This window comes from Bidens hawaiensis, unplaced genomic scaffold, assembly GCF_021521415.1.
Source record: "Bidens hawaiensis isolate Kalapana, Puna unplaced genomic scaffold, B.hawaiensis_p1.1 tig00010563_1, whole genome shotgun sequence".
NCBI classification, from domain to species: domain Eukaryota; kingdom Viridiplantae; phylum Streptophyta; class Magnoliopsida; order Asterales; family Asteraceae; genus Bidens; species Bidens hawaiensis.
The window spans coordinates 750428-762336 of record NW_027491806.1 but is presented as its reverse complement, the minus strand read 5'-3'; the positions used below and the strand labels follow the sequence as shown (position 1 = coordinate 762336).

General features: G+C 42.7%; 1 protein-coding gene across 1 annotated transcript; it reads right to left on the bottom strand.

Annotated features, from left to right (window-relative positions):
• Nucleotides 1-481: 481 nt before the first annotated feature.
• LOC143535537 (heparanase-like protein 1) lies at nt 482-11263 on the bottom strand. The gene is made up of 10 exons (XM_077029761.1): nt 11260-11263; nt 5496-5659; nt 5383-5419; nt 4460-4643; nt 3518-3666; nt 3193-3426; nt 2215-2404; nt 2000-2125; nt 1648-1750; nt 482-896 (listed from the first exon to the last, which is right to left on the bottom strand). The coding sequence occupies exons 1-10, from the start codon at nt 11261-11263 to the stop codon at nt 513-515; spliced, it is 1575 nt and encodes a 524-aa protein (XP_076885876.1). The 3' UTR covers nt 482-512.
• Nucleotides 11264-11909: the final 646 nt, after the last annotated feature.

Here is an 11909-nt window from a genome sequence, read left to right as displayed (position 1 = left end):
TTAAAAAAATAACATCATGTAAAAATTTTCAATGTTTAATTATTTACCGAAAACCACTAAGTCGGCTTTCACCTTTATAAGAAAAATTACAATTTTAAAACCGTGAAACGAAACCGTTTATAACAGTTCGGTTTGGTTCGGTTTTAAATTTCAACAATTTGGTTACTGATTGACCCAAAAACCGTCAAAACTGAACAGCGAACACCTCTAGTTAAACATGTCAACTAAAGCACAACCAGTTTTTTAAATGATATTAATAATGATTATTTTATCTAAAGACACATGATAAGAAACTGTAAATTTCATTACAAAATATTCTTGGAAGGAGGTCAAGTGTCATTTTTATAACCCAAGGATGGGGGGCACTTTAACCACACTCTTTATATAAAGGGGATCAAGTGGAAATGTCAACTTTGCATGCTATTTCCCAGCAGCAAAGTTTCACACCTGTTACAACACATACACATTATAAATTACAAACAATACCGAGGCAAGGTACAAACCCTAACGCGTCATGTACAACCAGGCGCAACAAAGTTCGGAAACCTGATGAACTTCATGGTCAACGGAGCAATGCTGACCGGAGACTTCACATCCACAGCTTTCGGTTTCAAAAATGGGATATCTCCTGCTTGTGTAAGTTGTAACGAGAATCCGTTTAGAAGCATTGTTTTGGCTCTTAAGTTGCCACCTTGCGGGGTCAAATGGTACTCCTCACGTGTGAGATCTTCGTTTGTTGACTTCGACCCAATCCATGAAAATGTTGACTTTATTCGATGAATGAAGGACGGTTTTTGGTCTTTTGGTTTACTCGGATTCAGGTTCAAGATGCTGTGAACTTTGAGCTTAAATTCGGTTTGGTTGCTTAAGTTGATCAGAAGCAGTGTTATGCCCGACTGCGTATATGAAAATGTAACAAGTTACAGGTTGTAATATATTAAATATATATATATTTGTATAACAACAAATATTATATATAAAATTCTGATAAAAATAACTAAATAATATATATTATGTAATAAAATTATAAATATATACAAAATTGATAGTAAATGCATATAAATTAGATTATAACTAATAACAAATAAGCCAAGCTCGAGCTTTAAAAATAGAACTAGTAAATGCGCATTGGTCGCTTTTGGGGTCAAACACTCAAACCAAACCAAAAATCGAGAATTCAGTTTTCAGGATTTTCGAAAACCGTCCTGATTTCAGCCTTTTGGTTTTCAAAATGAGTTTAGTTTGGTTTCCGCTTTTCTGGTTTTATCTTTTAGACTTTGAAAACTGTGGGCCGAAAAAAAAATGGCCCAAAATAAAAAATTTTGGCCTAAATATTTTTGTTAATCAAGTTGGTTATTATATATTTGAAACTAAAACTTTTGAGCTACAGCATCTATAATTTTCTTCTAATTTACTTGGAATCGCTTTTTTCAGTTTTGTTTTTTCACCGTGCCAAAAACTGGTTTCTAAAAACATATAACCAACCCGTTGTTTTTTATTGGGTTTGCTAATTCAATCCGATTACGTCGGTTTGTTCGGTTATTTCGTTCTGTGCACACCCCTATGTGTCAGCCTGTATCGACACGTTTACACCTTCAATAACTAACTAATACTCAATTTATATCAAATAAGTATAAAAAAACATACTTTTCCTTTTGAACAATGAGCATAAGTGCGTAAGTGTGGCCCCACATTTATCCTTTCTACTGAAAGAACCCCAGTGCCCATAAGCTGATGCCATAGAAGTGCACTGCATGAGAATCATTGAACAAATTAGTCACGCGCAATAAAGGTTTCTAAAAAAGGTATTTGCAAAAGTAAAAAAAAAATAGACGAAAAAATACTTTATTTTGCATATTGCTTAGTTTTCCATGAAATTTATAGCCATATTTTCACAAAGCAATAAACAGTCGATTTTTACATTAGTTTTCTAATAAAATACTAATTTTGCACAAAAATAAATAAATAAAAATTAAAAAAGATCAAATCAGCAGAATACCTGTAATAATCAGGGTTAGGCATAAATGTTGTTCTGTTGAGAAGACCATAATTTCCACCAATTAAACTTTGTCTGCAATATACTTCAGTGTGGTACTTAGCGGCCATTGCAAGCTGATCCAAGTACCTGTAAACATTTTATAAATAAACATGAACGGGAAAAATACTACCTTTACTCTACTTTATTTTTCTTTAAAATGAAAAAACAAAAAATACCAGAAGCTATCGACGAATGTGTCGGAGACATGAAGACCCCCACTGTTATATGCTCCACCAGATTCCCCAATCCAAGAAGCAGCCCATGGACCATTTGTCTTTAAGGTTTGTTGGAAATTGTTAAATGTGACGGATGCTCGGCTCAAGAAATGTGGATCTAATATCTTTTTCATTAGATTTGGATCCATGCCTGAATAAAGAAACTTCGGTTAAGAAGGATGTTAAGACTAATTAACCAGGATTTTGTGGGTCCCACGTGGGTAAAACAAAATACAGGTGTGGAGGTGTCAATCACGTCAGGTTGACGGGTTTTAGGTTTGATACTTGAATTGATGAAAACAAACACATCAAACCAATTCGAACAATTAAAAAATGTGTAACACAAAACACGACCCGAGTCAAACAGGTTGGTGGGTCGTAAATGAGTTGTAATCAAGTGGTAAACAAGTTGGCGGGTGGGTTAAATTTTTCGTGAGCGGGTTTACCAACTACACATCAACCCAAACGCAACTTTTTTGTTAAACAAGTTAAAAATGGCATCAAAAAATGTGATTATTAATATTATGTCATGTTTCGGGTTGTGTCACGAATAGCCACCCATATTTGAGACGATGCAAATTGTGTTTTATCTCAAACAGGTCAAATAAAAAAATTCAACTAAAAGGGAATCTGTCAAAGATTTTGACAACTATTATAGTAACTTTGTTTTCTTAACGATATTAACCCACTAAACACATATAAAAATAAAAATGGACAAATGAGTGAGATTTAGACAATTGATGTAATAAACAATGTTTTTGTACCAATAAATATTTTTAATATATTAAAACGGACAAAAGAGTGTTTTCGAGTCAAACCTATCCAAATTGACCGATTTGACATTTTGACCCATCAAATCTGACTCATTTTAACCCCGCCGACACACTCATCTTTCAGCTCTAAATAACTTGTACAATGGAAACCTTAAGGAGTACAGACCTGGTCCCAAATTATACAAATGAAGTGTCATCACATCCACAATTTGCGAACCCGAAACCTTAAGCAGCTTTGAAAACCACTCTTTATCATAAAACCCACCGGGTGCCACAAGCAACGGTTTTGGCTTGATATCCCAGTACAAATTGTCAATTATACCCCTAAGTTCAACTAAGTCACTCCCATACTGCTCAGCATGGACCATAGCCCCAATGCCCGCACCACTCAACTCGTTGCCTACAGCCAATGAATGGTTTGAACAATATTAACGCGCGCATATCACAAATATGAATAATATTGATGGGTTTGATTTAAAAATAATTATTACCAAATTCCCATGAGTGTATTCGGTACCCTTTGGAAATGGTATATTTTATAAAATCATGGGCATTTGTGGAATTCCAGTTTCCTCCCCAAACTCCCTTCTTTATTTGGTGTCGACCTCGGAGCGCATTTAACCCAAACGTGACGAGTGATCTGTAAAACAGAATTTCAGTTATAATAATGCAAAATTGTATGGGTCAACTTTTTCTTTGTACAAAAATTTTAGACAAATACAATAATTTTGAGATAGTATGTGTTAGATTAGATAGACACTTATCGATTACGAGCTGGCTCGCGAGCCTAAACAAGCGTGTTATTTATGTACAGGCATATAGCTTTTATTTAATACACTGAATATCTATTTATAACGATTAAACTTATGTATAAATATAACTAAGAGTAACTAAATAATATATATCATGTTACATATGAGTATTATAATCAATATAATGAAAATAAATAAAAATGGATATAAAATAATAAATGACCCTAGCCAGAGCCCGAGCTTAAAAAACTACCCACAAGGGTGTGCAAAAAAAAAACGAACAGTAATATAACCAGAAAAAACCAAACTGAATTGTAAATCTGGTTTTCGCTTAGATTATCAGTTCCACAAATCTCGCTTTCAACCAAATAATAACTAGCTTAATCAGATAACCAAACCGAATAAACCAAAAGAACCGGTTGAATTTAGTTAGGTTAGACGCGTCCTTAATTCAGATTGGTTGAGTTTTCGGTTAGAGCCAAAAGAAGTACAATCTATCCAAAATGTGAGTCACAAGCCAAGCTCGAGCTTGTAATAAATCGAGCTGTCGTAAGTTAAACGAGCCTATTAAGGTAAAACAAATGATAAACATAACCCAAAATCAACATATTCATTGATAAACATACAAATATTAATATACAAATAATCTATCTGATAAGCTAAAAAAGACTTAAATCTCACCTTGTTTTGGCAAAAAATTGATTTAATTCATCACATCTATCCATAGTAAGACAACCTTTGGAGAATCCAAACAATCCCCATTTAAGTTTTATAAAAGGATGGCACGGGCCCGAGTAATCCCCGGCATTATACACCACTTGATCTTGTAAAGAACCTCCGACGCGTATTCTTATATGCTCAAAAGCTGTTTTTAGTCATCAATAAGCAAAACTCAGTAATATCAAAATGCATGACCGGGGAAATTTTTGCATTTTTAATTACGGCTGCTAAATGGGTCGTGCTCGCTGGTTGAACCTAACATGAACTAAAAAATTTTAGATGAACACAAACACCACAGAAAAGTTTATACGAGCACGATATGAACCCGAAAATTTAATACAAACCCAAACACGAGAAGAACTTGAAAATCGTCTGACACGCATGAACCCGAACATGACACATGTATTAGTGGGTTGAGACCAACGCGACCCGTTACCCCCTAAAAAAAATAATTTTTTTACATATTACTACTTTAAAATGTTGATTTTATACATTATTTTATTTTTTTAACCAGTTATGCTTAAACTATGACATATTATTAAAAATGCCCTAATAGTTTAAGTTGCTATATAAAACACATTTAGCATTTAGCTACATGTGTTTGTGAGTTCAACCAGAAACTCCACACCGGTTTAGATTAACGTGTTGGCCCATTCGATCCTAAACTGACCCGAACTCTTTTAGATAAACATGCTTGCGTGTTCAACACGAACCAGTTTAGCTAAATCTGTTTGCATGTTCGACTCGAACCCGTTTAGCTACACGTGTTTGCAAGTTTAACCAGAAACCGACCCAAACATGTTTAGCTAAACGCGTTCGCACCTTCGGGCCCAACCCCATTTCCGTTTAGACTAAACCAAAACTTTTAACTCAAGAAAACAAACCTTGGACCGCTTTGGTAAGAATCGGATGCGATAAATCCTGAAAACAATCAAAATACGATACCATAAATGTCAGTTTACAATTTTATTTCAAATCAAAAGTTTAGAATACCTACCAAATTTAAAGCCGAAGCGGAGCCCCACGGGCAATGGTCATAATTACACTTATCATTCGGCCACCAATCGATAGTAGCACAGATATAATTATCATCCGTGTGTGAAGAGGTAGGTCCTAGCAGGGCCCAGTTGGACCCGCAAGACTCACCTTGAAGAGGGACGTCTGCGCAAAGACCAACTGGTTCCGCAGGACCCACCATGCTCAGAGAGATGAAGACCTTACGCGCAGTACGCCAGCTGTTCCCGCAGGAAAAGCCTCCCAATGGTGAAGTACCCCGCCTGTTCCCGCAGCTGCGGATACAAGACATCAGGGAAGGCTACCCGCACTAATAGCAAGGCTACACGCACAAGGCACTAACTCTCAATAATTCAGTAATGTCACCTGAAAAAGGAATGAGCAAGGCGGGAATACTCCCGCCCAAATGAGCCAGTCCGTACGCTTCTGGAGGATCTTTTGTACTATACCTGCCAAGGTATGGACAAAATAGACAAGATCTGACCAAAGCAGCCCATGAACCAATCACAGGGTGACAGCTCACTGACAACAGTACGACGAGGAGCACGCTCTAGTACAAAATGTCACTATCAGCCGCTGCCTACTCACCAACCCTTGTCGTGGCACGTGCATAGCCTGCAGTTGGTGGAAAAGGAATAGTACACAGCCGGCCATGTCACTATCAGCCGCTGCCTACCCACCAACCACCAGCATGGCACGTGCGTAGCCCACAGTTGGTAGAAAAGGAATATTATACAGCTGGCTGTACCTGCTTGGAAACCTACTTTCGGCTATAAATACTCCAACACCTTGGAACGGTATGATCATCTGGTATTATCATATACTATCTTATACCATCACATATCTTATCTGCTCTAGCTATTTCTCTTAATATACATTTATATTCAGAGCAATCTAGTCTGATTCTCACGCCGGAGGGTGGTCACAAGGAGGTACCCCCCCCCCCCTCTCAGTGACGAGCTCACGGTGTCTGTTTTGCAGGTCATCAGAAGAATAACCATCTTTGCCGGACCTAACCCTCGTGGGAAACGTCTACTTAACCCTAAGATTATCCGTAATCTGCCGGGGTCACTTAGTGTTTCTTCATTGGCGCCATCCGTGCATAAAAGCTAGAACAAATTTTCTCAGTTTTTTCAAACCTCTGGAAAGATGGTTAAGGTTACTCCGGTGCCAAGGCCAACGAGTGACCAAGAAACTCCGGTAACCACAACCCCAGCTACTGGGGGCAACACCGGCGAGTACACAATATTTACGAACACTACCCCGGTTACCCAAGCGGGGGCAAGTGTAGTAAATAATCCTCCCCTGGGATTCACCGATACCCAGTTGGAGAGACAACAGACGAGGCTCCCCCGCCAAACACTTGATCAAGTTAAAGCGTGGGCGGAAGCACGTCAGAAGGAATTCCAAGCTGAGTTGGATGAACGCTTACGTTCACTCCAACAGGCTGACGAATTCGGAAGCACTCGACAACAGCTTAACATGAGTAATGAGTGCGAGTATGATAAAGATTGGGAAGAATCTGACAGTGACGCAAACCCGCGCCATAGGGCGAAAGGGAAGCGTAAACAAGCAGGTTTCCACAGAAGAAATTTTGGAGAAACCTTTAAACCAAAAAACGCGGGAGGAAACCCACGTGACTTCTCTAAAACCTTCAGACCAACTGTTGCAAATGCGGGAACGTCCAAATTTGCAAGGGACATTGCGGAAGCAATTGCCCCGAAAAGTGCCAAACAAATGTCCAACATAGGCACATATGATGGTATATCTGACCCAGACGATCATTTGAACAGATTCATAGCGGGGGCAACCGTCAGCAATTGGAGGGAACCCACGTGGTGTTACATGTTCCAAATGACGCTTGTTGGGGCAGCCAGAGCGTGGTTCGACCGTCTACCGGTCCACCACATCTACGATTGGGCAGACTTCCAGCAAAAGTTCAGCCAACACTTCAGTCAACAAAGAAAGTATACCGAAGAGCAATGGACGATCCTCAACTGCATCCGAGAGGAAGATGAGTCTTTACTAGACTTCATCACGCGCTTCAATTCAAAGAAGCTAAGTCTGGGCACTATTAGTGAAGATCTTGTCCGCACAATCATGATAGAGGAAACTGAACACTAACCTATTGACAACCACGCGTCGAAAGGTTAACTTATCCAAAACACTTGGAAAATTGCTAAGTTAAACTAAAGTATGCACGAGCGAATCATATATTGTTTATGAGGCAAAACAAGTGCCAAATTAAACTATAATATGCATGATCAAGTCATATAACGTTTATAAAGCAAGTCATTAAGTGAAAGTGACTGTCCTATCCGCACAAACATTTATATTTCATAAAAAATTCAAACATTACAAGAATGGCCAGGTATCTACCCGCCTACAGTAATGTAAATCTATCCTAACGGTGGGAAGGGATCTCAAGGTTCAAACTTCAGGACCACTCCCTCCAAACCCACTCGAACCCGCACCATCAGTTGGCTGTGGCGGTTCAAGGATAGCCTTGAGAATAGTTAGCCCATCATCAGCAGCAGCAATTTCGTTCACCTTCTCCACCACCGGATGCGGGAAGGCAGCATACTGGTTCACTGCTTGGTCGTAAGTAGCTTCAGTGTCCACATCATAAAGAGGGAAGTTGGAAGGCGGGATGCCCTTCTCAACAAACCCCAGACCAAGTAAGAAACCAGCCTTTTCCCCATCCTCATGGGAAGCGTTGAGGGATGCGCTCATGGCATCGTCATAAGATGTGTTCGTGAAGATCCGATGCACAACCTACAAAAAAATATATATATATGTATCAAAAACTTTTCTAAGTATAAAGAAAAGCGTAAAGATATTATGAAGCTACGCATACCTGCGACAACGCTTCTCGTAGAAGCCATTCCTTGGTGATCAGAGCTTCCTGGAGGGCAGCTTGAGCTTGGTCACGGGCGCGTTCGGCTTCATTTTTGTTAAGGTTGGCAAGCAACACTTCCTTAGCAGCAGCCTCTTCAACGCCCTTCAGCTTACGCTCAGTGTGGTCAAGCATACCCCTCTGGTCCAAGATCTCTTGGAGCTTTTTGGCATCTTCTAAAGCCAAAGCATCATGAGCCTGCTGAAGCCTCTCTAGTTTGGCTTTAAGCCCCTCATTCTCAGCGCGCAAAGGCTCAGCAATGGCTTCAGCTCTGGTGGCCCTCTCGGTCGCGTTCCGCGCAGTTTCCTTAGCCAACCTAAGTTTTTCGTTAACAGCTTGGGTAGCCTTGGAACGGGCCTCGAGCCGGGCCTGAACTTCAACCTCGACAGCCTTGAAGGCCTTTTCGTTCTCCGCAGCAATGGCGGCAAGTCTCCTGTTCTCCTCCCGGATAGCCCGCGCCTGAGCCACTTCCTGGCTACGCGCCGCCTTTAACTTGTCGTTTTCACGACAAAGCAACTCGACGCGCGGCTGCATCCGGGCAAGGAGAATCCGAAGCTCATTCGTCAACCTACCCTCCTGGTAGCTAGACATGGCTTCCCCCAACGCACCACTTGGGGCTGCGTGACGTGCCCACTCGACGCAGTCCACAGCCGTTCGAAGGGTTGTTCCCCGGCGGATGTTCCATCGTGGAACATACACCTCATTGGAATCCGAAACTGCAAAAACAAAAAGCGGTTAGGAAAAAATGATAAAAAAAATAAAAAAAAGATAATAGGCCAAAATAACCCTACGCACCTGTAGGGTCGACAACAGGCCGGTAGCCGCCAAACCCATCACCCGAACCTAAGGGATATCCATCCAAGAGGTCAGGCAGATGGGAAGGAGGCAGAGATTGGCTAGAAGCCCCAACCCTGAACATACCTGATGAACCGGCCGGGGACTAGGTAGTCGCCGGTGTCGGAGGCACGGTTGAAGCCGCCGCGGTAGAGACCATCGGAGGTGAACTCACTGGAGGTGAACTCACAACCGAGGCCGCCGCTGCGGAGGAGCCCGCAGAAAAAATCACCGCCGGCTCAGTGAAGGATGCAGTAAAGATGGCACTGACAGCCGGCGGAGATGACGTCACAATTGGAACAGTTGCCTCAACGGGATGAGCAACTGAACCAACACTGCAAACAGGTGCAGCCGCCTGGGTCATCGCCTCGGGTAGATTGACCAAACCTACCGTCATGGGTCCAGAGATGCTCCTTCCCGCTCCACTCTGGAATGCGGTTGCATCCATGCCAGCATGAAGACAAAATATTAAAAACAATGGCGCAAAGAATTGCGGGTAAGATTAATTTATACTTACGAGTTTTCTTGAGCTTGAAGGTTCTGACAGGCGGGGACGAACCCGATGGAGCCGGCCTCTTCACGCCGGTCACCGTCGTCGTACTGGGCTGCCCGGAGGTGACAGCTGTCTCAACCTCCGGAACAGTGGTCTCACCATCACCAGGGTTCCCCACTGCATCCTCGCTTTCGGTCTCCGAGTCGGACCGATTTCCCTGATCGGCGGTGGAGGCGACCTTCGCCTTGCCCTTCACACCGGCAGCTTTCTTCTTCCTCACGAAAAAGGCCCATCTGCGGATCCCTCATCAGAAGATGATAAAATTAGGGAAACTCCAGCAGAGGTTTGAGCATGAAGAGGGCGAGGGTTAAAGAATCCCTTACCTGGCCGCGTGGCGCTCAAAATCTCGTGTCCCGGCGGGTAGACCTCCACGAACCTATCCGCCGTTTGCTCCAGGATGGGCAACTCGTTCTCATCAAGAGCACGAGTACCCAGCCGAGCGGGACCACCGCTCTCACGCGGTTGCAGAAGAGATTGCAAGTTGTTTCCCTCTGAAAATAAACAGAAAAACAGTTAGAAGAAAAACCCTAAATCAGCAAAAAGAGATGGAGCATACCGTAGGGAATAGAATTCGAACCGTATTCAAGGATGATAGGTACCTGCGGCGTCCCAGAACCGGCATCCTTCCATACCCGGCTCATCCCGAGCATCACCATCCCAGACTCCGCAAAGCGGTAAACCGGAGTCTGGATCCGGGAGATCTTGGTAAACCATTCAGTCTCCTGGTAGTTGGAGGCGTGAAGGTTGGGGAGTGCTCTCCCGTTCTTGAACGTCATCGCTATGGGGACGACGCGAGCGGAGATATAGAAAAACTCCCGCTTCCAAGACCGAAGACTGCGCTCGGTAGCACAGATCTTCAAACCCTTGATCCGAGTGACCAAGGTATACCAGCCCTTGATGCACCTCCAGGAATAGAAGGTCATCAGGCGGTCGACGCGGGGCTCAACGCCCAGAATGCGGCACACCCATTCAAAGTGGCGAACCTTTGCAATCGCCATCGGGTGCACCTCCGTCAAATGTACACCGTGTTCTCCAGAACGCGGTATACGAACTTCGTTAATGGGAATCTGAGATTCCCATATAGGAAGGATGAGGCATAAACCCCTATCTTACCCTTGGGGGCATCGTACACCGTCTGGTGAGGCTCCGGAAACTCAGGCCCGTAAGGATCGAGCATGAACTTCTTGACGATATAGCTGTATAGATCGACAGAAAGAGCACACTGGCACTCGCCAGCAGTACTCTTATCGTCCTTGTCAGACGCGGACATCGGGTTCTCAGGGTATACGTCGGACTCTTCGGCATAACCTCAGGATCATGAGTAGAAGACATTTTGGAGGTATGAAAGAGAACGATTTCAGGAGAATGCTCGGCGGAAAAGTTAGAGTATTTGCCAGAAATCGTTTAGAAGAAGAGTGAAGTGAAGGTGTAAGTTGAGATGCATCATCTTCCCCCTTTATATACCCATCGCAATGAATGCGATGAATTTAATGCGGGGGAGAGGGAAAAGCACAGGCACAATGAGACAACGACACGTGGAAAGCAAGCTGGCAACAGCTGTCGACAGGACGCGTGCCGTAAAATTCGCGCACACGCGCCCGAAAACTCGCGCCCACGCGCCTGAAAAAATGTTTGGAATGACCATATACTGTCACGTCGCCATAACTGCCTGCACATCCTGAAACTGTCAGAAGAAACTGTCGGACGACGCTAACGTCCCTTCAACAGTTTGGACTGTTCTTATCCTTTCACCAACTCTTCGAATTTCAAAAAGATTCAAAGATTCATAAATAAGAGGGAATATACCCCCTTACCTTGGTAACCAAGAAACCGTAAGACAAGTGCGGGTACAGTGTCAAGGCGAAACCCTTCACATACTTAGCACCTGCAGGGAATTGAAGCCAAGAATACCTTGGTAACCAACAAACCGTAAGACAAGTGCGGGTACAGTGTCAAGGCGAAACCCTTCACATACTTAACACCTGCAGGGAATTGAAGCCAAGAATACCTTGGAAATCAAGTAACTATAAGACGAGTGTGGGTACAGTGTCAAGGCGAAACCCTTCACATACTTAGCACTTGCAGGGAATTGAAACCAAGAAGGATCTTCTAGG